At 35.2% G+C, this 24,280-nt stretch overlaps 2 protein-coding genes across 2 annotated transcripts in view; both read left to right on the forward strand.

Moving 5' to 3' along the window:
* LOC150101505 (cytochrome P450 2J4-like) overlaps nt 1-7,984 on the forward strand; it is a 47,659-nt gene extending 39,675 nt beyond the window's left edge. Inside the window, exons 6-8 of the mRNA XM_090400689.1 lie at nt 2,352-2,607; nt 5,447-5,634; nt 7,601-7,984. Of these exons, the coding sequence (XP_090256815.1) occupies nt 2,352-2,607; nt 5,447-5,634; nt 7,601-7,776 (620 nt within the window). The 3' untranslated portion in view covers nt 7,777-7,984. The remainder of the gene's footprint in view (nt 1-2,351; nt 2,608-5,446; nt 5,635-7,600) is intronic.
* Nucleotides 7,985-15,971: 7,987 nt separating this feature from the next.
* Nucleotides 15,972-24,280, forward strand: part of LOC150101506 (cytochrome P450 2J4-like) — a 76,337-nt gene continuing 68,028 nt past the window's right edge. Inside the window, exon 1 of the mRNA XM_090400817.1 lies at nt 15,972-16,216. Coding sequence (XP_090256943.1) covers nt 15,972-16,216 — 245 coding nt within the window. The remainder of the gene's footprint in view (nt 16,217-24,280) is intronic.

Consider the following 24,280-nt stretch of genomic DNA (forward strand, 5'->3'; position numbering starts at 1 on the left):
TTTCATATATTTCAATGTAATATCAATGGTATTACAATTTTAATATGCACTTCGCATCCATGATAACCTTGGCATCTATAGACGTCTTGGCCCGTAGCGTGGTTTAAGGTATGTAGTAACATATTTATATCATATTATTTATTTGGACTCCAGTTTCCGATTATTCTCGTTACTGGTTTTGGAATTAATTCATTTCCAAAATCGGGATGAAACGACAGTTATGCAAAGTGACGTCATGGCGAGGCTCAGCTCTGCTGGCGAGAGATAGCTGCTCAGAGTGTGCATGAATAAAAAAATTGTAGGGCTAACTTCATGATTACGGGCAGATGAATGGGGATTACAAATAAAATATAAAATTTCCTGTGGACAGATGAATGGGGATTTCAGCGGGACAGCACAGATATACCCATTCATTTGCTAACAGCAAATCGGAAACTGATTCCTTTTATTTGTTTAATAAAAATTAAGCGATGATACACTTATACTCGTTTACTTCCAACTTAATTATGTTTCCATATTATTTGTAAATGTTTATGTATATGTAAATGTTGGTGATCTCACATACATTTAAAATAAATTACATTTACATAACTTAGTGGTTCGCAGAATTGTTTTAGGCATGTTACTGGTCCTTGGGTTTAGAAAGATTGAGAAACACTGGTATAAAGAATATAAAAGTAAAGAGTGAAAATAACATAAATCTACATCTTTTCATACACGCAAAATTTGATTTCTAATTTTGATTCTAAATTAAGAAATAAATTATAAAAAATTCTTTCTAACTATAAAATTATTATTACCGATTTAGTTATTTTCATTATTATAAAGTCCGTTAAGTTTTAACATTCTTAAATCACTTACACCAAGAAATGTAAACCAAAAGTACTAGGATGATAAAGTTTTACTTTCTGTTTCTCTGTTTACCTTTGTTCAAGATTTACCCACCTCTTTTTTTTTTTAGCCGATAACTTTTCATCCCGATTAGATGCTCTTTCTCTCTATATTCCTTGCTTTTCGTTTACATTGTAAATAGAAAGTTCTCTTCCGATGTCCTCATTTTTATATGGTCAAAGTTTATGCACGCTTTAATTGCAAGTAAAAATCTCATTTCCGCAGCTTGTATTTTACTTTCATCTTTCTTTTTAACAGTCCGTATTTAAAGATAATATGAATTATCTTTAGTAAAGTTTTCTAGTGTTCTTCTATGTCTTAATTGATTTAGCTTTCTTTGAGATAATCTGTTAATCGTAATTCTAATTGTGTGAATCTAATAGTCATTTTTTTTCTGCTTATTTACTTCCTTTCTCCATTTTTTAGTATTTCCATTTTAAAGATTACTAAATAATGATCTGAAAATAATTTCGTTTCATCTGTAAACCTTTATATCACTCGTATGTGGAGTTAGTTTCTGATCAGTAATGATATAATTAATTATAGATCTTGTTCCTTCCAAGTATATTTATTTATATTCTCTTTTTTTTTTCAAAATGTATTAGCTATTTTAAAATTATTGAAAGTACAATAGTCTAAGAGTTCTTGATCATTGTTATTTATGCAAATTTCTCCATTAAAGATCTATAGGATCCTATTTTCTTAAGACATTTGGTCTTGGTTTATTTCTAACTCTAGCATTAATATCTGTTTTTAATATATAGTCATTTCTACTACATTTATTAAACTGAGTTTGTAGTTTATCATAAAACTGTTGAGATACTCCTTTTCTATCTTGATGATGACAAAATTTTACTGTCGTATACTATTTTTCCATTTATTATCGTTTACAATGGTCACTCCACCAGAAGCTCTGATTGTTGGTCCACTCCACTATATAATATAGCGAAACCATCTATATATTTTGTTCCCTTTCAAGTTTTTGTTTCTATTATCACAGATATATTAATAATTTTAAGATTTTAGTAGTTTTGCTAATTGTAATTCCATTGTTCTTATGCATCGCATGTTCCAAGTGGCTACTTTTCAAATCTCTAGAATTCCTAATCGTTTACCTTTATTCTTACTTGGTCGTTTTTCGTTGTTTTTGTCCGATGAACTTTCCAGTTCAAGCATCTGAGCTGTAGAAGTATTTTTTACTTGGTAAGGTAACCAGCCTTTTGCAAAACCACCAACCTTGAGGACCAGGGTATTTCTCTTTTAGTCTGGCGCTTAACTCTTGAACTGTCCAGCTAGGGAAGCCTTATCAGCAGCTTAGCTACCGCTTGGCATTGCATTTGAGGTCATGGTTCACGCAAAGCCTCCTTACTGCGTTAGGGTAGAGATATCATTAAGATGGTAGTTTACTCATTAGTATTTATTTCTCTTTAGCAGGATATTTTATTTTATTTCTGTTTCAGAAAATATGCTGCTGGGAAATGTACAAACGTTATTTGGCGCTGGAAGTGACACCACTGCGACAACTATATTATGGTGCCTGTTAGTAATGGCAGCATATCCAGAAGTCCAGCGCCGTGTTCAGGATGAAATCGATTCAACAATAGGAAGAGAAAAGATGCCTTCTTACGAAGACCGTTCGAACTTACCTTATACTTATTCGACAATACTGGAAATTATGCGATGGAAAACCCTCGTACCCCTGAATATTCATAGGGTGTAAGTTGATCTAGAAACAATTTAAAATTAACTATTGATTGGAATCATTTTATATTATTTATATTTCTTTTATTTATATTTATTACAGAGGTTGTTTTTTTCATAAAATCTTATCAGTTTCCTCTGACAAAGTCTCTTGGGATGACATTTGTTTTAAGAAATTCTTATAGAGCTGATTCAATACGTCTTTTCTGCGGTTATGTCGTTTTTATGCGGTTAGTCTTCTTTGTCTGTGCGCTCTATAATCGTTTTATAATCGAAAATTAATTTATTGTTTAAATTCTAGACTCATTTCTGTCCTCTACATTAATTTATGAAAATTAATCTATAGGTTCTATAGGATATTATTTTAATGGCTAATGGAGCCTACTTTCGTTTAGGAGTATCCTTTTTTAACAATGTCATTGGCTCTTTACTCGAATCTTAGGGGCAATACTGAAGTGTTATAAAACTAATGTGAAGAATAATATAGGAGGATATTCGGACATACCTTTTTTTTCAGGCGTTGTTTTCTGTCTCCTTATTCCGACCACACGCATTCATCTGCTGTTAAAGGGGGGGGATGTAATATGTGTGTGGGGGGATTATTAAAAAAACGACTTTTATAGATGTATAATAATAATATTATTATTATTATTATTAAGGGTGGGAAGGGAGGGTTATTAGAGTAGGATCTGAAGATAGAAATTATTTTTGGGGGAAGAGGCGGGATTGATATGAAAAATTCAGGGGTCAAAGGTCCCATCAATTCTTCCTCTTTCCCAAAAAATAATTTCCGGTTGGGTAATGTACTATTTACAGATGACAATCATTTTAGTTTTTCAACCTATTCTAGACGACTATTGATCTGCTTTGAAAGTGGTACTGCTTACAATTACGAGAATGTACTTGAAAGCGATAGATATGGCGATGCTGGGGGTCATGGTGTGGGGAGGCATTATGCTTAATGGACGCACCGAGCTACAAGTGCTGGAAAAAGGGCATATGAATAGTGAACTTTATTGAAACGAAGTTCGTCACGTTCGATTGGTCCGTGGTGATGTTGGCGAAGAATTCGTTTTTATGGATTACAGTGCCACATTACATCGTACACGAGCAGTGGAGATACTTGTGGACACTGAGAATATTAATCGAAGCGAGTGTCCATTACGCTCCCCAGATCTCATTCCTATAGAGCACGTATGGAACAAAATAAGGAAATGCATTACTGCTGGAAATTCCCCTCTAAAAACAAACAAGGCCTATCTTTGCTCTGAAGAAGTGGTTCAGTTTTCCTCAAGAATTTCTGTATCGCTTGGTGATAAGCATGGTAATGTTCTGAGAGATGCATCGAAGTTTGGGGTGAACATATTCTACATACTGAAATGTATCTCTGTATGATTTTCTGTCAGCACTGTATGTTAATTCCTTTACTACGTCGTTTCTGACATAACTGTAATTTTCTGACATGTCAGTCAGGTATATTTTGATATTTAAAGCTAAGTATTTCAACTACTTCATCAATACTTTTTTTATTCAAACTCATACTCGAAATTTATTCATACTAGTTACAATATATATGCACGAGCACACATGTGCACATAGTTTAATGCGCTTAATACTAATATCAAGTAATTTTAAACCTGTTTTTATTCCATTTCACCTTTACCACGAGTTGCCTTGGTCTTGCACTACCTGTAGGATCAGCTAGACTTGCAAGCACAAACTTGACATTTGTCTGTTTGCTTACTTGGGAAATGGAGTAAAACCAGGTTTAAAATTACTTGGTATCTTCAACATTTATTATACCCAAGGTAAAATACTTTCTACATTTATATATCCTCCTGAGATTTTTATTTAATAAGGTTAAAACACCTTATGGTAACTTGTTCTGGTAAAATACTTATAAGCTCTGTATTACTAAGCCTGTCTCCCACTGATGGGGGCTGGCCTTGAGAGGCTCTGCTTGAGGATAGGTTTTTGCCTGTCTGTGAGTAGGGCCACCGCTGAGATTATGGCTCTGGCTGGTGGTGGGGTGAGCCTGCCACTGGGTAGAGCCAACGCTGGGAAGTTCTTCTCGGTGACGGAGTGAGTCTGTCACTGAGTGGAACAACGCTGATTTGGACGGTCTTTCGGCCACTATTGAGTGGTCTAGGGATCGTCCTAATTTTTAGAGAGGTCTTTACTTAAATACACCTCAATAAAGGTCGAAACCGGTCTGGGTACTGGCCCCCTTGCCTTTAATACAAAATTTATACATCTCCTCTAGGAGATGTGTTTTGGCATTAAGGGAAAATATTAAGATTAGTGATCAGAGCTTAATTTCACCTTTACCACGAGTTGCCTTGGTCTTGCACTACCCGTAGGATCAGCTAGACTTGCAACACTTGCAAGCGCAAACTTGACTTGTTTGTCTGTTTGCTTACTTGGGAAATGGAGTAAAACCAGGTTTAAAATTACTTGGTATCTTCAACATATATATTTCATTTTATATAATTTTAGTGCATTTTTTAATGTGTAATATGCGTATATTTGAGGTTTGTAACTTATAATTTTTTCTGAATTGTTAGCTAAGGATAAGATTTTGTTATCTTTGAGAAATGTGAGGTATGATATTTCAGTGATATGTGTGAAGGATATATAGCCATCCGAGGATTTCTATGTTCGATTAGTTGAGATTTATTGCTGTTTATTTCGATACATAAGTATAAGTCAATCAGTGATTACGATGAAGCCTGTTTGTAAATATTGTACGCCTGTGTATATGATTATCGTATCATGTTCATAATGTTGATTCTGGCAATTCTGAGTGTTTAAAAGACGTACCATTTACCCTCTCCTTTTTGTTTACAATATTTAGTGCTGAAGAAGATTCAGCAGTTGGAGGCTATGATATTCCTAAAGGAACAGTTGTTGTGGCCAACTTTTGGGCGATTCATCATGATCCAAAGCTTTGGAAAAATCCTAGTGAATTTATGCCGGAGAGGTTTCTGACACCCGATCGAAAATCTGTGATAAAGCCAGAATATTTTATTCCATTTTCGATGGGTAAGTATGCTCTCAGAAAAATATATTATTCTGTAGGGATTCATGGTATACTAAATATACAACCGGATATGCATTTTCGAAAATCATATTTAGGACTTCTTGAATTAGTCACATAGTAAATGTACGTGTAACTCTATCATATGTTAAAAACAGGGCTCGATAAATGGGCTCTCCCGCTTGCCCATGGCTAGTAAGTTTTGCCGACTGGAGAAAAAGTGCAAGCTAGAGAAGAAAGAATATTTTTTCTTTAATAAAAATTAACTTTCTAAACAAAATATTTTTTTTCAAAAACTCAATGTTGCTGTTACTATTCTTACTAATCATTATTTTTTTAACTTCTTAGAATGGTTCTCCAAACAATGATACTGGCACATATCTTTATAAGTGGGGAAAGAGATACCGGATGAATACTTTTTTGTCGTAGAGAGTAGGGTTTTACATAATTTTTCAAGCCCGTCCATTCCCACCGCCCATTGCCATACCTCAGTTCCCCCAAAATAATGGACAAAGGTCATCATAACCAACTTCGCTTTTGCATAGACCACACCAATTAATCAGCTACCACAAGTATGAATTCAACCATTCAAAATCCTCAGCCGAACTCTTAGTTTATAGTACCCACCATTTTTCACGTGCCGAGGCAAGGTTCCGCAAGTGGGCGGTGGCGTCGCTCTAAATATTCCATAGCATTTGATTGTCTCTGGTATCAAGGCTTGTTAAGCAATTTACCATTCATTGGTCTACCGGTGAATCTGTATTATTCGGTAGCCAGCTTTCTCCACGGTCATTCAGTGAGTGTCAAAGTGGACTGCTTCCTCTATTTGAGCATCACCACCAATGAAGTATCTCAGGGCTACGTCCTATCACCTACTTTTTTTTCTCCTGCACATAAATGACCTGCTCTTAATACACTCTGCATTCTTCCTACTCAAATGGACAAACCATTCCGACATCCCAACATCAAGATAATCTACAACTAGTGCCTTAAAACTGATCTACGTAGTATCTTTCGATGTGGGGAGGACAAACGTGTTGCGTTCAATGCCGTCAAAACGCAGTCTTGCTTTTTATTTCACAAACGGAATCTCGGCTCACGTATCCAAACTTTCAGTAATACACATATAACCATACAGATCAGATCTCTCTACTTGGACTAATATTCACACCTCTAGTCTGTTCTGGAATAAACACGTTGCATCAAAGGCTATGACGTAATGTGTTTACGGAATATGTTACAGCACATCTGCATGGAATATCAACATGTCCTTCAACTGCATTCACTGCCTCAACCTATTTAAATTTTGAATTGCTTAAACAAGGATAAAATCTAAAATAAATAAAAGAAGCGATAACCTTTATTCTTCCAAAGGACTAGCCTTAACTAAGTTTATTAAGAGTAGGGATCTGCCAAATTTTATCCTCGGGCGTTATACGTAGGAGGACCGATCATTTTTATGGATATCAACAGAAAAGAGTACGGAAACAACTGTTGCCATCTCGTTGTCCTAGCGCTACATTTTCTATGGTCAATTTTCTTTGACGCGGTGCTGTTTAACCTACAGCCCAGGAATGATGCTTATATAACCAGCGCAAAAGTGAAGTAAATTATCATTTCTTATGTATGTTTGACGGAAGTTGCACCATTGCACGTATAAGCATACGAGCGTCTAGCTTGGCTGTATCAAACTTAAACATACTGGCATAATGCAGTCATACATATGCTAAACACAGCGCTGTACGTTTCAAATACAGAAAAAGGAAAATAGAACATTGCATTTAAATTCATGCATTTTACATTTCAATGGTACGAGACAGAATAGGAAACCGACAATGGAGAACTACGCAGTTAATATCATGATCATGCAGGCGTGTTTTGATGTGCTGTATTATTCTTAGGCTAATTGCATTTTTAATTTTCTTTTATATATACGTTAAACTGAAATCTAATTGTACTTTATGTTTTCAGGGAAACGATCTTGTCCAGGAGAGAAAATGGCAAACGTTGAAATATTTCTGTATTTCACAACGATTTTGCAACATTTCCATGTTAAGCCACCAGATGGAAGCACTGTTGATTTACGAGGAACTCACACGATGACACTCCATTCAAACCATCAGAAGTTGTGTTTCGTAAAAAGATAATAATATACTATGAGATAAAACTAAAGAAAGAAAGAAAATGTGTAATGAATAATAATGTAGCTCCATGTTTTTTTTTTTAGTCCTCTGTTTATACATGCAGAGGAGTTTAATTTACATTAAACAAGACTGCATATGTAATTTAGATGAACGTAAAAATAAAAAGAAAAAATAAATAAAATGCCACATATACATTTTACAACCTTACAAATACAGTTGATAATTGCTTCGAGATTAACAATATACAAACAAAAATAGACAATAATAATAATAACAGCATGACTCCCATGCGTCCTATTTTTATTGTTAGAATGTAATGTTCACCTATAAAATGAGTACATACGCTCGTTGACTCCAATACTGGTACATTTACATTCGTTTTGTAATTTGACAGAATTATAACTCGTATATAATTATATGAGCCTCCGTAATTCAGTCGTTATAGACGAAACCCTTTGGTCGGAAAGAGCTGGGTTTGATTCCCGTCCATGACGTGAGGGACCATTATCTGGTCTCTTTCGACGAAAGAGGTGATTAGCTAGTCTGAGTTTTTCACCCGGAAACTCAAGTTTTTCGTTCCCTAGAACAGGCAAACAGACCTGTAAATACAAGCATCTACAGACATAGGACACACCGGGAGGCATAGGGCCAACCAAGTTATCCTCGAGGAGGTTGTGGTGAAGAATAAAAAACATCGACACCGTAAAAGATAGAAGAGGAGGATTAAGAAAGAAAGCTATAATTATATTATTTCTAGGCTTCACATACTTCCATAAACTTTAAAGTAGTTTTAGTTAATTACTAAATCAATGTGGATATTTTGCGAAAGTTCTTTATCACAATCCAGGCTTTTTCATCTGTCGGAAGGAAAATAATCCTTAATTTTTTTTTTTCGTCTGTTGTAACAGATGGATTTCCATCTCTTCTGAAAAATATGGACGAAATATTCTGTACAGAGCGCAGAGGAGATCAACGTGTAGAACGAAAAACAAACATTTTGCAGTTTTAAACTGTCATTAAGTCTCCTTGATGCCATATTGAATTCAATAGCCGGTTTTGTCTGTTTCATCATAACAAAAGAGTAAAGTGTCTTTGGAGGGGGATAGATTCGATTCTCGTCATAAAGCAAAAACACATCCAGTTAACATCCAGAAATACTATACCTAATAGTGTACGGTGCAGAGCAATAACGTAAGCGTATTAAGTAGGATCGAATGACATCGAAGATGACGGTTCTTAGACTTCGTGTGGGTTTCCTATAATAATAACAATGAGAATTCCCATTAAGACTCTTCATATCCTTAACGTCTTCGCATGTTATACGAATTCCACAGAGACACTCTGACAATTATTAAATATCTCTGCATGTTGTCTGATAAAAGAAATAAGAAATAAACAGATGGAAGATTTTGTTAAATATAAAGTATTCAGACTTCATTCTCAAGTAAATAATTAATTCGCAATCTGGGCTGACATCAAATATAATATCAAATCATCAAACATCAGCTGACATCAAATATAATACCTAACTAAAAGAAAAATGGAAGGAATGTTTTTAACCTACGTATAAGAGTGACGAAGTCAGAAGTGTGATAATGACCCGAATGTGAACAAGTACAGAGGCTATTATGATAATCATGATGTGCGAATCAGATTCAGAAATATGTGCTAGGATGCCTGTCCTAGTAAAGCATTAGATAGAAATTGAAATCTGCTAGTTGTGCAACTAGTTTATCATATTAATGCAAAACAAAAGCCGGAGGTAATTTATTATATCAGTATAAAACTTCCAGCAGTATCGGGAATAAAGTGGTTCAGTTTGTCGTCCTCGTGAATACTTTTTATCTTCAGATTCATGAAGAAGACAAACATCTGCATTTTATAGAGTCATATATCACTAACAGCAAATGTGTTCACTCATAAGGAATGGACAGAACACAGTATTTAGAAAGCATAGAGAAGATAGAAAAGAAGGGGATGCTGCTAGTGCAAAGTAGGATGCGTATAGTACAGTATTGCTGAAGTGGCAGTGAAGTTTTGCAAAAGTTGGTAACAGCTCACATATAGAAGTGAATTTACAGATAATCTATACTTTGCAATAAACAGTATGGGTTAGCCAAGGGAATGAGTACAACATGGATCCATACGTTTGGATTTTAGCCAAGGCATTTCAGAGGAAGCATCCTGGAATGCCAAATAGGTTATAGGGTACAGAATTGGACTATAAGCTATCCCTTCAGATAAGGGGATGGCATATTGACATATATCAAGAATTCATGTATAGAGAAGATGAGTCTGCAAAAAAAATTTAAAGGGTCAGCGATGTACTTCGGGGATTAGTGTTTAGTCCACTATTACTGAATATTTACATTAATGATATGAAAAAGGATGTGACATATCGGATAAACTGAGGCAGGTTTGTCTAAAAACTATAGTAGCAATATTACTGCAAATTTCCATGAGACAGTTTACAGTTATCTTGTGAAAGGCGGAGTGTACAACGAGAACGCATATATATGCTGGGATGTCGGTACCTCAACAGCGGATACGATGCTAGTTACGATGAATGCATTGCCAAATCAATATCAGTTTTACTAAACGAGTAATATTTATCGCAAATGGTTTTCACTATACGAAGATTGGTTATATAGTGATGTAATTTCGTGTGAAGAATGAGGCCGAATTTATTTATCTGCTAGTGGTTGGGAAGGATCAGTAGTTGATAAACGTATTTTACAAGTTGATTCAAATAAATCAATCTTTTCGTTATAAACTCTAAGGTTATGCACATAATGATGAAAAGGTTGCATGCTTCGTATCATATTGATGATACTAGTTGACAAGAAAGTAGATGAGGTTAAGAATCTGTGGCTGATCTGTGGATAGAGATTTGAAATTCGTCATTCAGGGATATATAACAAGGGTTAACAAAATATTCGGATTATTTTGATGTTGAATATATTAAAAGTAAAGATAAGTAGGTTATTATTCATCTTTATAAGGCTATGATTCGGCCACATGTTGACTACCGTGCACAGTTCTGGTCACCTGCGGTTTTTGGGGATCTGGAGGTGATGGAGAGGATTCGGAGAAGAGCGACTAAGTTGGTGACAGTTATATGGATTGTATCCTATGAGGATAGAGTGAAGGTGTGTGGGTTGCAAATTTTAGCTAACAGGCAGAGGGAAAGGAATATAATGGTAACTTATCAGATGCTAAAGGGATTCTTTAGGATTGACACAAAATAAATGGTTATACTTGGGAGGTATTGAAAATGTTTGGGAAACAAGGGATCAACTTGGAAGTTTTCTCTGATTGTAGTTAGTAAGGATGTTCGTACTAGGTTCTTTACTTGGAGAGAGTTGTGAATGCGTTAAATGGTTCCCAGAGCCGCAACTGAATAAGTTTAAAGTGGATGTATAATGTGTTAATGGACACCATAGGCTCCTGCAATGAGTCTTCTAATTCATGAAGTATTAGTATAAATAATAAATAATGAAATATTAATAAAAGAATATTAACAAAAATAAACATTAAAACGATTTAATGCAGGAATTTGTCTTTTCTCAAATACATTGCATAAGGGATGCATTTATTTATGCATCTGTGTGTTTACCGGTCAGTTTACCTATTATAAGGGACAAAAAAACGAGTTTCGGGCACAAACCATAATCTGTGTGTTTATCAGCTGATAAACACACAAAATGTAGCCAAAAATTCATCCCTTGTGTAATGAAACAGACAAAAGACATTAATTCGCTGTATTAATTTGTCGTGAACCCTAAGGGACGAATAAGTTGAAGATTATTACTACTAATAATAATTAGTAGTAGTAGAGCTAGTAGTATATTCAACTAACTTAATTCACACTCAAAGAGTAATAAGAAACACGAAACTGCATAATGATATCTTTCATTGGAAAATCGGTTCAATTTGGCCCTTGTCTAAATACTAGGAATCGACTAGATATCACTGTGAAATGTGAGATATCCATAAAAGTGCTGTTTTCTGGCGTTAACATGGTGTTATATCTGGAACGATCAACTTTTCCAGATGTTTCATAAATGCCTTTGGTACTGCTCCTATGAAAACTGGAACTGTTCTTGCTCTCTTGTTCAAAATTCGTTGAATTTCAATCTGCAGACCCATATAGATTGTCAGTTCTTCATTCACTTTTTCTTCTACTCCATTATCCTCCTGGTATTGCCACATCAATAACCCACACATTTTTGTTGTTCGACTAAATGATTCTGGCGCATTATGTCCCATAGATTTATTTGTCTGAATTTTAAAGTCATATAATAATATTTCATTTAATTTTCAATATCTTTCTCAACTGTGTTTTCCCAGCGGGTTTTGAAAGTTGGGATACCATATATCCTGCGCAAACTCTAGTGTATAGAATTGGCTATCTGGTCATCGTGCCTTTGTTTACAGCACGAGCAATCTTGCTGCTGGAACTAATGAAACTAACTGATTACAATCTTTGCTTTTACTGCATTCGTTTCTAGCACTTGGTCTCGATTAAAAAGTATCAGACATTCTGTCTCTTTCTCGATTTTCGCATTCTGAAGCCATTGCCAAGATAGCAACAATTTTATCTTCCTTTTTCTTTAAATATTGACCATGTAGTGCTTATGATCTTCTTCTGAAACAGCAGAACTGACTGGTTTTCCAAAAGATGAAATATCCACAATATTTAAGAGTGGAAGAATAAGCTCTAATGCTTGTCAAAGAGGCGAAACTTAGTCATTCTTCTTTTCATACTCCTGCAGACATAAAGGTATAAAACTTTAACAGATAGATATCCGCATCTTTCCTATTGCAGCTCTGGAATTTTTTAACAGGGCTGGAGTAGAAGTTCTTATTCTTGTTTCCCCTCCTTGGAAATTCTGTAATATCCAAAGGGATGCAGAAGAAGAATCTTGACAATAGATTGCAAATACTGCGGTTGTGTAATAAGGTTTATAAATGTTTATGATTCATCCAGGGGAACAGTCAGGCAAAAGTTCTTCCAGGAACTGCATCCGTATTTACACGGTTCCCTCTATATCATACATAATAAGAGGACACCCCAAGCATGGAAAAGTGGGATATGTACAGTTTAAAACGTGTCTTGATAATGCTCGACTAGTATTATCAAGACATTAGGAGGATTCGCAATCCTAATCTCTAGGCTTACACGTACATGAATCAAGATATTGATACCAGTCTTGATTAAATTTATCTGTTCTTCCTTTATAAATCGGATAATTCAGATAAAACATCTTGGCATGAACATGGATCATAATCCAGCTCTACTTAAATTCCGTTACTTTTAACACGTAGAGATCAGTTCTGGGCCATGGGAACTTACATCGAATTTTATGGTGATCTTTTCAACACACCAGACCCTCTGTTCAAATTGGAATAATGTTACGTGGAACTGGGATATGGGTTAAAATTCAAACAACCGCTAAAACAGAATTGAATGGGGGAAATAAACAGGCTTTCATCAAAAGAAAAAAATTGAAAGACCTGTAAAGAGAGGAGCTAGTTCGTAGCAAAACTAACTCAATTGTATAGAATGTAGCAACATCATTAGAAACATTAACATGGAGATGTTAACATTCCCTGCTCAGCTGTACATTATTAATATTACAGATGTATATTAATATATCAGATGTTAGAGAATTGAAGAAAAGCAATTGTATAGTAAGCCTGTGCAATTTGTTTTGGTCCAGCCGATCGATATCATGAATTAGCAAGAAATTTCTTCAACTATCAAAGAAGAATGGCTGATTTGAGGCTTCTATTCTTAAAATTCTGCTATTTAAGTAATACAGCTTCAAAAATCCATAAACTGTTACAGACTAATCACACATGTGCAAAACGTCTCTTGTACAACCTGGGGTTCATCTTCCACTGATTGTTTGTAGTAAATGATTATAAATTTCCAAAAGCTGCAATTGTTCTGAATACTACAATATTCTGAGCTTAACCTCTCAGATTTCTTCAACACTCTGGAATTGATATTCTTTCAATTAAAATAAGTAAAATTTGGTAGAAAATAATGTTTCATCTCATTCGCCGCGAACCTTTTCAGTTGAATACTGACAATACTATGATTCCTAACTTATTGAAATTCCAAGAATACCCAAACAGGATAGATCTTGCTTGGAGAATTGCATATGTTCTTCCATTAAATACAATCAAATGGTGGTAATGTAACTTTCGAAATCTAATTTGTGACATCTGTTTCCGATTTGAAACAGTAGAGCATGCATTCTACGGCTGCATTCTTCCTCTGAGTATTTGGAAGAGATACTCAGAGGTGTGATGAGTTGGGCATGCCACTACTTACAACAGAACACAGGTTATTTTTTTTTTGCAGTACCCACCAACTCTCAGCAATGGGAAGAGAATTTTGATTTTTATAATTAATGAATTGAAAAAAAAAAGCAATTTGACATAGATGCTTTATAACATTGTATTGTGGAAATTTTATTATTTCAATCAAACGATTTTTGAATTTAGAAAGAAGCGTTCTAGAATATATCCAATTTTTGGCAAGGTGGTGTAGACCACTCACATTAAGCAATTTTAACCAGGGGGGAGGTAAAAGTCTGCCTATTTTTGCTATTAGAGGTTTTTTTAAATACTTCCTTTCTCTCAGTTCAATGTGGTCTTATGTTCAATTGCAGGCACTGGAGAACAATCCCAGGCAGAGAAGACCAACTCAGATAAGTCTAACCACCTGTGTATCAGTCATCTTTGCGTTTTAGTTTCAATTGGTCTTTTGGTTGTTCATCTGCATGAAAAACTGGTGAAAAAGGAAAACGGATAGCCTTTGACTATATGATGATATAAAAGAGCTGAGGCCTTTTCTATATCTTTCTTGCTATCGCTCTTTTCTTTCTCCAATTACTATCAGGCTCTCTTGCACCCGTATACTAACTACTCTGGTTCTATGATGAGTACTCCTTTACTTTTTCACCTCAATAAAGTTCGAAACCGGTGTGGGTAGTGGCCTTCCCCATAATGTATAGCATTATACACATCCGAAAGGGGCGGAGAGTGATTTGCATATTAAGGTCACTGGTGTGAAGTTATTAGCCTCTATATACAATTACTCAGAAGTGAAGATACTTCACACGCAAAACATTGTTTTGCTTACACACATGTATGTTCGAATATCGGTGATGTAGAAGGGATTACTTTTGACTATTTTATTTTCGGTAGCATTTCTGAAGATGTTTGTTTCTTAACAGCAAGACACTAGTTACTTATTTGTTTTTATTTTCGGGTAACGAAATGAAATAAAAAGTAGGGATATGAGGAGAAAGTACATTCCGTCTCCAGAGTATAACATAGGACAAACAATTCCATGCAGAGGCATCGCTTATCTAAAGGCACCAGATAATGGTTAACTATTCTGATGCTGCGCTATCAGTTCGGTTATGTATTATGGTAGTTAATGGCTTCCCTCTAAAAGAGTTACTGAGCTAATAGATCATTACTCATTCTGCATTAAGATAACAAGAACAACAGAAAAAACTCTGAAAACTCTGATACTGGAAAGAAAGAAAAATACTTACGGGCGGGTATAAAACGTGCCATTATAATAGAGTTTCTTGCTGCTTACTTCTATTTCCTTATAATAAAGTCCAGTCAGAACTAGTATAGCCAATCGCGTCATTGGAATATTAATAGACACATGCATTAAAAAATTCAAATGAATAAATTGTAGATGACATGTCATCACATACAATTATTAATTATGTAGTGTTTTTGGAATGTATCTAGTTCAAGGTTTAAATAGTTGGAATCTGCTGACAGGTATGACTGAAACGTCAACCCGCATGTGTATTATCATTCTGATAGATTCCAGTTTTATCCTGACCTTCACATTTATCTGTTTTCTAGTATAGTCCAACGTGCAAATTTTTGGTTTTGTATATCAACTCCAGCTCGTATTATATATTTTTTTCACCAAGTAAAGTGAAGTGTATAAACATATAATTATAAAAATTATAAAGTGAAATATATTTTACTTTATAATATTTTTTGATTTCATTTCCAAAATGTTGATGTTTACAAAATAATTTTCGTTTGCCAGAGGGAGAAAGTGTTGCTTATGGGCGTCACACATAATCAGCGATGATAATTGATAATGTTCGTGTTGCTGAAGCTAAGATTAGTATTTTAGCTGATCCAAGATGGAGCCAACACGCATATTAACATTATTTGAGAAGTATTTTGGGGATAACTGTTTTGGTAAGATAGTATTAAGTCTTTTAGTGATTACAGGCATTTTATATGTGGTCTATTCACATATAAGTGGTCAAAGGAAACTTCCCCCAGGTCCCATCGGTCTTCCTCTTTTAGGATATCTTCCATTTCTAGGAAAACACCCGTACTTAGACTTAGCGAAACTTGCTGAGAAATACGGTAACGTATTTAGGTAGGTGTTCTGAATGCATTTAACGATGATTTTGTGCATTTAAAACACTGATTAAATTCACGATTATATGTAAAAATGTTCATTCGTCATATAATAGAGCTCTTGTAGTCCTTAAATAAAATACTTTACATTTATTAAATATAATCAAATCAAATAGAATTTTATTTAAAAAAATTCCAAAATGAAATGCAGATTTTAAGACAACATCGATGTCTTTGTAACTTATATATCATATTGGCAGAGAAACATATCTATATAATTTAATTACTAAATACATCCGATACGTATTTTGAGTATTAGAGAAGGAAGCCTTTTATGAATTATGAAATTTTTTCTATTAATTTTGTTAAATTATATAAATTTTAGGGTTAGGGAAAAGTCTTTGACATGTACACACAAAAATAGTCCCTATCATAATTGTTTCCCGAAAAAGGTTTTTGAAAAAATAAAAATAAACAAATAGAATAAATAAGAAATTGCAACAAGGAGAAAATGCCTAGTTGCAACTTTTTTTTCCACAAATTACGAGTTTCTTCGTATGTACAATTGTCAAAAGCTGAAAGTAACAGAAAAGGGTTTCCTAAAATGAATCTATTGTAATATCTCGATAAAGTGAGTCTATTTTAACATATTATTAAAGTGAATATAATACAAAATCTTGATAAAATGAATCTGTTGTAATTCTTATTTAAAACAGATTCTCTAATGTTTACTGGTATTTCCTCTAGAGTTCTCCAAACCTTGATCTACAGCCAAATCCGCGACTTTTACCAGTAGTTTAGATTTCCAATAAGCAGTGGTTATCTTGCATGGCGGTATATTTAGTATATCATTTGAAAATTATATACTAAACTAAACATAATCTCAAACATCCAAACCCTGTGTAGCGACATTCTAATCCATGGCTTTTTGGCAAGTGTCGAAAGTTTACTTGGCAAACGAAGCCGACGTCTTAAGGTCCTTTCCGGAAACTTACAAGCAGTCGTTGTAATTTCATAAATTGCAACCACATTGTATACATGGCCGTTAAATATAAAGTTAAATTTTGGATAACACTGTAAAATATATTATGCACTCTGGAAAAAAAAATCTTAATCTCACATTATGATTTTAGTACTGATAAACTTTCTTCTAAAATTCATCGACTCCCCCATTAGAGAAAATCAAAATTTTGGGTATAATAATAGTCAGCGTATTGAAAGTTTTAAATCTTCCTTTTCTTCTCCTTCTCATTAACGTTTACTAATTTGCTTATCCAGAGTCATTAGTCTGTCTTTCCCTCAAACATTCAACAATATTTGCCATTTATGACAACAAAGTCTAGCAACATAACATTGGATGGTTCGAGATGTTCTTAGAAGTTAATTTAAGAAAAATGTTAAATACATATAAATTAAAGAATACTTGTTTTTCTTGTACAAAATTATAATATACAAGTGATCTGTATGTGAGACACGTCTTACGTGTCACACTCACTTTATAAGGATGTATAATCAAGGTATAATACATAAGATGGTAGAATTCGCATTCCTTTCAGAATTAATTTATGCAAAATGTATAATGTGAAAGCTAATCAGCTTATACAGGGAGTTTCAAGTTAATCGGAGTAATATGTATATATAGAGTGAGAACCGGCGGACGAAATACCCTCAGAGTTAATAAGCACCCTAACCAATCAGAGAGAACAGATTTTGACCAAAAAAAAAAGACAATTAGGGGAAATAATGTTTGAGTTAGGGAGAAATTTGCATTAATGTGATCAGGATGCAGGGCTGGATTAACCATTAAGCAAAATAAGCGCGTGCTTAGGGCATCATGGAAACGGGGGGGGGGACACCACAGAATTTCTGCTTTAGTTAGATGAATTTAATCTAAATTAACTTATAATTAGTTTTTCATTGTTTTTATCTTTTCTTACTGTTACCTACTTTGTTTCAATAAATAATGACGTGTAGAAGGCCTAATAAAACTCTAACCACGTGCAGGACGATTCGTTTACCCCGTATTATTGCTCACGACGCTTTCTGGCACTACCATTGCGTCAAATGAGGTAATTTTTTTATAATTAACGTAACCATTTTATTTTTTATTTTCATCTCTGTTTTAGGTCTTGTTTTAATAAATTATGTCTTATAAAAAGCTCCAGAAGCAAATATAACGCGCCTCCGGTAAGAGTTAATTAAAGCACGAAAGCACAAGATTCAGCTGTAAGCCGAAAATTAAATTGTTCGTATGATTATGCCTGTGATATATGTTACTGTGTTGATTGCCACCTAATATTCAACAAAATAATATTTTTATTTCTGTATTTAACAGATCCCAAGAACCAAGATGAAACGTATTCAGTTAAGTGGTGCACAAAAGCGAAAACTATCAAAAAAGAAACAAGAGGAGACTTTGGAATTAGATTCCAAGACTGCAAATCTGACTGATTTCTTCACGCAAGTTCCACAACATTATATACCAATTCCTGATCAGAGCCAATCTCCATCATCAGACGTAAACATGAATACCACTTTGATCACTGCAAAATCAAAATATGATGATGTTGGAATCATCAAGGTGTCACAAGCAGGTTCATCTAGCACATGTCTCACTACTGACCTCACTTTGTCTGTAAATTCCCTTGATATCTCTATTGCAAATGTTGATGCAAGTTGCTTTTCAAAACATTCTGAGGTTGAAATAATTGCTGAAAATGAAAGCTTGGTGGGCCATAGTGATGGTGGTGAAATGATTCAGTGTGCAAAAGATGAAGTAAATATAGCAAAAGATCCAGGGTTGTGGCTTGATTTCTATGCTGATGACGTGGCTTATTGGACTGCTTGTGGACTGTCAACACCACAATGGGCCATTTGACAAATCTTACTGGCATTTCAGTAGTGGAAAACCAGTAAGATACTGTTCGCAGAAACCTTTTGTTGGGACAAAAGCCAATGGTGAGGAATACAAGAGAGAGAGAGTGGTTATTGTATTCACCATCAAGGGGATCAGTTTATTGTTTTGTTTGTAAACTGTTTTCTCCTAAAAATTTCTCACATTTTGTTACAAGAGAAGGGTTCAGTGACTGGCGAGACACTGTTGTAATTGATCAACATGAAAAAAAGCACTACTCACCGAGATTCTATGCTAATATACTTAACTCGCAGACAAGGTATAGGGTTGGGACAACAGTTAGAAAAACAAATTCAGGAAGAGTGTGATTACTGGGAACATATCCTGAGGCGTGTCATTGCTGCTATTCGTACGTTAGCTGAAAGTGGCTTGGCTTTTCGAGGAACAGAAGAAAGATTTGGATCATTGCAAAATGGGAACTTTTTAGGGCTGCTTGAGCTCATAAATCAGTTTGATCCATTTTTAGCAGGTTACATTACGAAATATGGAAATTATGGCTAAGGAAATCCCTCGTATCTGTCTAAAGCCACCTGTGAGGAACCCATTAAACTGATGGCTCAAAAGGTCCACGTGCTTATTGTTAATGAAGTCAAATCTTCTGGTTATTTTAGTTTGTCAGTTGATTCAACACAGAATCTGTGATATATCGACCAGTTAAGTGTTGTACTAAGGTACTTAAAAGATGGACAGCCTATTGAACGCTTTTTAATCTTTCTGGAAATGAAAAGCCATACCGGTGAGGAAATGGCAAATCAGGTGTTGCAGTATTTACGTAAAGTTTGTCAGCTAAACTTTTCAAAATGTAGGGGTCAGTTTTATGACAACGCTGCTAACATGTCTAGAAGTTATAAGGGGATGCAGCAAAAAATTTTAGAAACAAACAAGTTTGCTATATATGTTCCCTGTGCAACTCATTCACTAAATTCGATAGGCCGAAGTGCTGTTAACTGCTGTCAAGAGGCGGTTAATTTCTTCTCTACAGTGCGGTTGCTCTGTACCTTTTTTTTAGCCTCAATCAGCCGGTGGACAATTCTTAAAGGTTGTACTGGAAATGAAATGTCTAAAAATCCCTCTCTGATACAAGATGGGGGGCACATGCTATGGCAACAACAGCAATTTTAAAATCTTTCCTTCAAATTTTAGAAGCGTTAGACTATATAGCCGAAGACCAGTCACAAAAGGGAGGCACTAGAAGAGAAGCAAATAATGTTGCAAATAAGATGCAAGAGCTAGAATTCGTTTTTATGTTGAATTTTTGGGATGAGATTTTGCAAACGTTTCATAGAGTAAGTCAAGTTCTACAGTATAAGGATGTCAACTTAAAAACGTGCAGATCTTTATGAATCATTATCTGACCAATTGTGCACTTCACGAAATGAATTTGAAAGATATGAAGTAGATACAAAGAAAGGTCTACCAGATGTTGATTACAAGGCATCGCAAACGTATCAGAAAGAAGGTACCCAATGACGGAGATGCTCCAAAGTATATATGAATGCCAGAGATAAATTTCATATAACCAGCATTTACACAATTGCTGACAAAATTGAAACTGGGATGAGAAGAAGAGAAGAGATATACAAAGAAATATCAGAGAGATTTTCTTTTCTAAGTGATGTGCCACATAATGCTACTTCGGTGACTTCATCATCTACTGAAATTGAAAGGTATTCTCAGTGTTGTCAAAAGCTGATTGACTTACCCAGAGTACTTGAACACTAATTTCTCAGCTGAGCTTCACAGTTTCACTCATACGTGCGCCATATGTTAAGTGCAACAAAAAAAAAAAAATGTAAAAACAAAATGCAGTCATGCTGATCTTTATACAATAATTGTAGAAGACAGTATTGAGTGTGCCTTTCCAAATGTAGACATTGCCTTTCGTATACTGTTAACATTAATGGTCACAAATTGCTCAGCTAAGCGTTCATTTTCTCAGTTGAAGTATATTAAAAATCCCATCAGAGCAACTGTGCAAAAAGGCAGGTTGAATACTTTATCTCCACTAAGTATAGAAGCAGATATGTTACGTAAGATTAATTTTGAGTATATGATCAAAGAGTTTGCAATTAAAAAAAGTAGGAGAAAACTTTTCAAATCTAAATAAAGTTGAAGTATACAAAAATAAACATTATTTTCCGTCTTACTATAAGTTTTGTTTCATTTTGAAAAATAAAAATGTATTTTATGGTTTATTATTGTTTATATTTTGAATTACATATATATGGAGCACCAAAATCTTTTAAGTGCTTAGGGCCTCTACTGGTCTTAATCCGGCCCTGTCAGGATGCTATGTGATTTCGAAATGATTCAGAATAAATAACAAACTAAGATATTCGATTATGTTTAATTCTCTCATTCCATAAACTGATGTAAAAAGAAAGCATATTCTATAAAGCTGACATACTATAAGGAAATGTCTAGCAGTGATCCATGGAGGGGACATTCAATTTGTTGGGCTTTGCACAGGACCAATAACTGTTACAACCATACAAAATTATCTACAGCGGAACACAATTGAAGTATCGAAAGGTTTCGCACATGATGTGCGATTTTGTTGTTCAAATCTGACACGTAAGAACTTTTTCCCGGTGCACCATGATGCCGAGGTAACCCCAAGGCCAAAAGTTACAGGAGGCAAGATCTGGTGAACGCAGTGAACCTTTCATAGAAAATCATTGACTGATCATCTATCTTCCGTGAATTTTTGACATAATAATTAGTTTGCGAGAGAGCACTTAACCTAGAATCGCCCAACTTTGACCTTCTTTGGTTGAAAGTATCCCTTCCCCACTCAGTCAAATTCATTTGCTATCTCTATCACTCCCCCTTCCCCAATGCAACCCACCAATCCTCCTAGGAGATTTTAATGTCCACCACACCAATTGGCTTTACTCCTCCAGTTGTACAGATCTTTTCCTGGCAGAGATGCTGAAATATTTGTCATCACTAACTACTCTACACAACATGTTTAGATGCCAACCAGACCAGATAACCCAGATCACTCAACAAACACCCTAATGACCATTCCAAATACAAAGTGAAAATAATGCTCCCTAGGCAATGCTCACCACAATCTAGTGCTCATATCGTCCCCCAATGCAACAACGCTTACACAACCTCTCCATACAAGAGTAGTTTGGCATTATAACATTAATTTGGTACATTTCTATGGTTCGACTTTTGCTTTTGACCTTCCAACCCAAACATATGACCAAACTGATCACCAAAGTAATCCTCATTGGCATGGAAACATATATTCTCCACACTAATCTGAAGAGCCATTCCCTAACTAAACCCTGGTTCTCCAAAAGACGTGCCAAGGATGTACAGATGAAAATCACACTTTGCTTCTAATGCAAGCATAACTTACAAACGTAAATGTCCTATATTCTTTTGCCAGAAAGAGATCAGAAAAATACTGTCCAAATGACACACAAAAAAGTCTCCTGGCCCTGATGGCATTCCTTCAATTCTCCTTAAAAAACTTACTACTACCCTATGACGGCTCTATATACTCCCTCTTACTCCACCTGTACCTAATCCACAACATGGAACTTGGCCTATATTCAACCTATTCTCGAGAATGGCGACAAGTCAATGCCATCCTAGTATCGACCTATCTCGCTTACCTAAGCCCTGTCTAAAGTAATGGAAAAAATCATCAACTACAACTCCTACACTAACTTGAAGGTACTCACCTAATAAATGGCCGTCAGCATGGATTCCGTCGCAGCCGACCAACACGAGATCTGTTCACATATGATACCCATCTCTGGACAAATGTCATGGAGAAGTATGGCGAATCTCAAGTGTTTGCATCTGATATCTCGAAAGCGTTTTTATTGGGTCTATCACAAAGGCTTACTAAGCAAACTATAATCATTTGGTCTATTTCAGAACTTCTGTAGTTGGATTGTCAGCTTTCTGTCTGAACGCACACTGTGGATGATGGTGGATAGTTCCTTATCCTCTCACCATTCAATTAATGCCGGGGTTCGACAAGGTTCTGTCCTCTCACCAACCCTCTTCCTGCTATATATCAACCTCCAATCCAATACACAGTTTTGAAGATGACAGATCATTGCACTTCTCCCTTTCACTTAATAAACCTTACTCTACACATCTCATTTAATTTATAGTACATTAGCCACCACCGCCCTCAATTCTGATCTCCAAGCCATCCTCCACTGGGGTTCAGATAACTTAATCAATATGAATGCTAATAAAACCCACTTCTCTCTTATTTCTTATAAAAAATAACAATTTTTTCCCCAGTATTATTTTTGACAATCTTCAAATTTCCAGGCAATTTGAGATTTCCATTCTTGGAATTACCCTGACATCAAACCTTTCCTCTCATAAACACGTCACAACCATTGTTGTGATGCGTTTATGAGAGGAAAGGTTTGATGTCAGTTTTATTTCTCCTTCGCTCAAAACTTTGCTTCATCGCTGAACAGCTGATAACATTATACAAATAATAAATCTGCCCAACTAAGTCTCCCACTTTCGCACAGAAGTTTGGTTTTTCCGCAATATGCATACTCTACAATTATTTTCACGGGAATTGTGCATCTGAAATAAGACCAATAAATCCCCCACTTAGTACTAAACTCGTGGAAGACGTCAAGCTTCTGCTCATCTTCTCTTCACAGTGCACCTTGAAACAAACAGAACAAGTTTCTTTTTTTCTTTCTTCATCCCTGCAACTGTTGTATCTACCACCCCCCCATGCTGTGTTTCCCAAGGAATACAATATGCAGAGTTTAAATCAAATGTAAACAAGTTCCTTCTTTCCCAACTCACTACCCATATACGGTACTAATGTACTATAGGTTGATCAACCAACCTGTCGTGTATGGGCTCGACATTAAAAAAAAAACAACTTCCTGGTTGAATTGTCATCTGTTGCTTCAAACTGGCGAACCATGTGTCGCACTGCACTTGATGGCATTGGGTATTTTGATAGTCCTTATTACTCGTGACGTGTTCTGGATATTTCCCATTCCTATAGAAATACTTGACATGCAAGGCATGTTCAGGCAAAGTGAGGAAAATCGCACAAGTCGAATGAGTGTAGAGTGTCTGGCTCTTTTGTGTATACCGCGTAATGGTTTTATATGTCATGCAAAATTCACTGTATTTTTGGCTTACGGCGCCATATTT

Source organism: Typopeltis vanoorti, chromosome 11 (genome assembly GCF_054136105.1).
Source record: "Typopeltis vanoorti isolate ZY-2024b chromosome 11, IOZ_Tvanoo_1.0, whole genome shotgun sequence".
Lineage (NCBI taxonomy): Eukaryota > Metazoa > Arthropoda > Arachnida > Uropygi > Thelyphonidae > Typopeltis > Typopeltis vanoorti.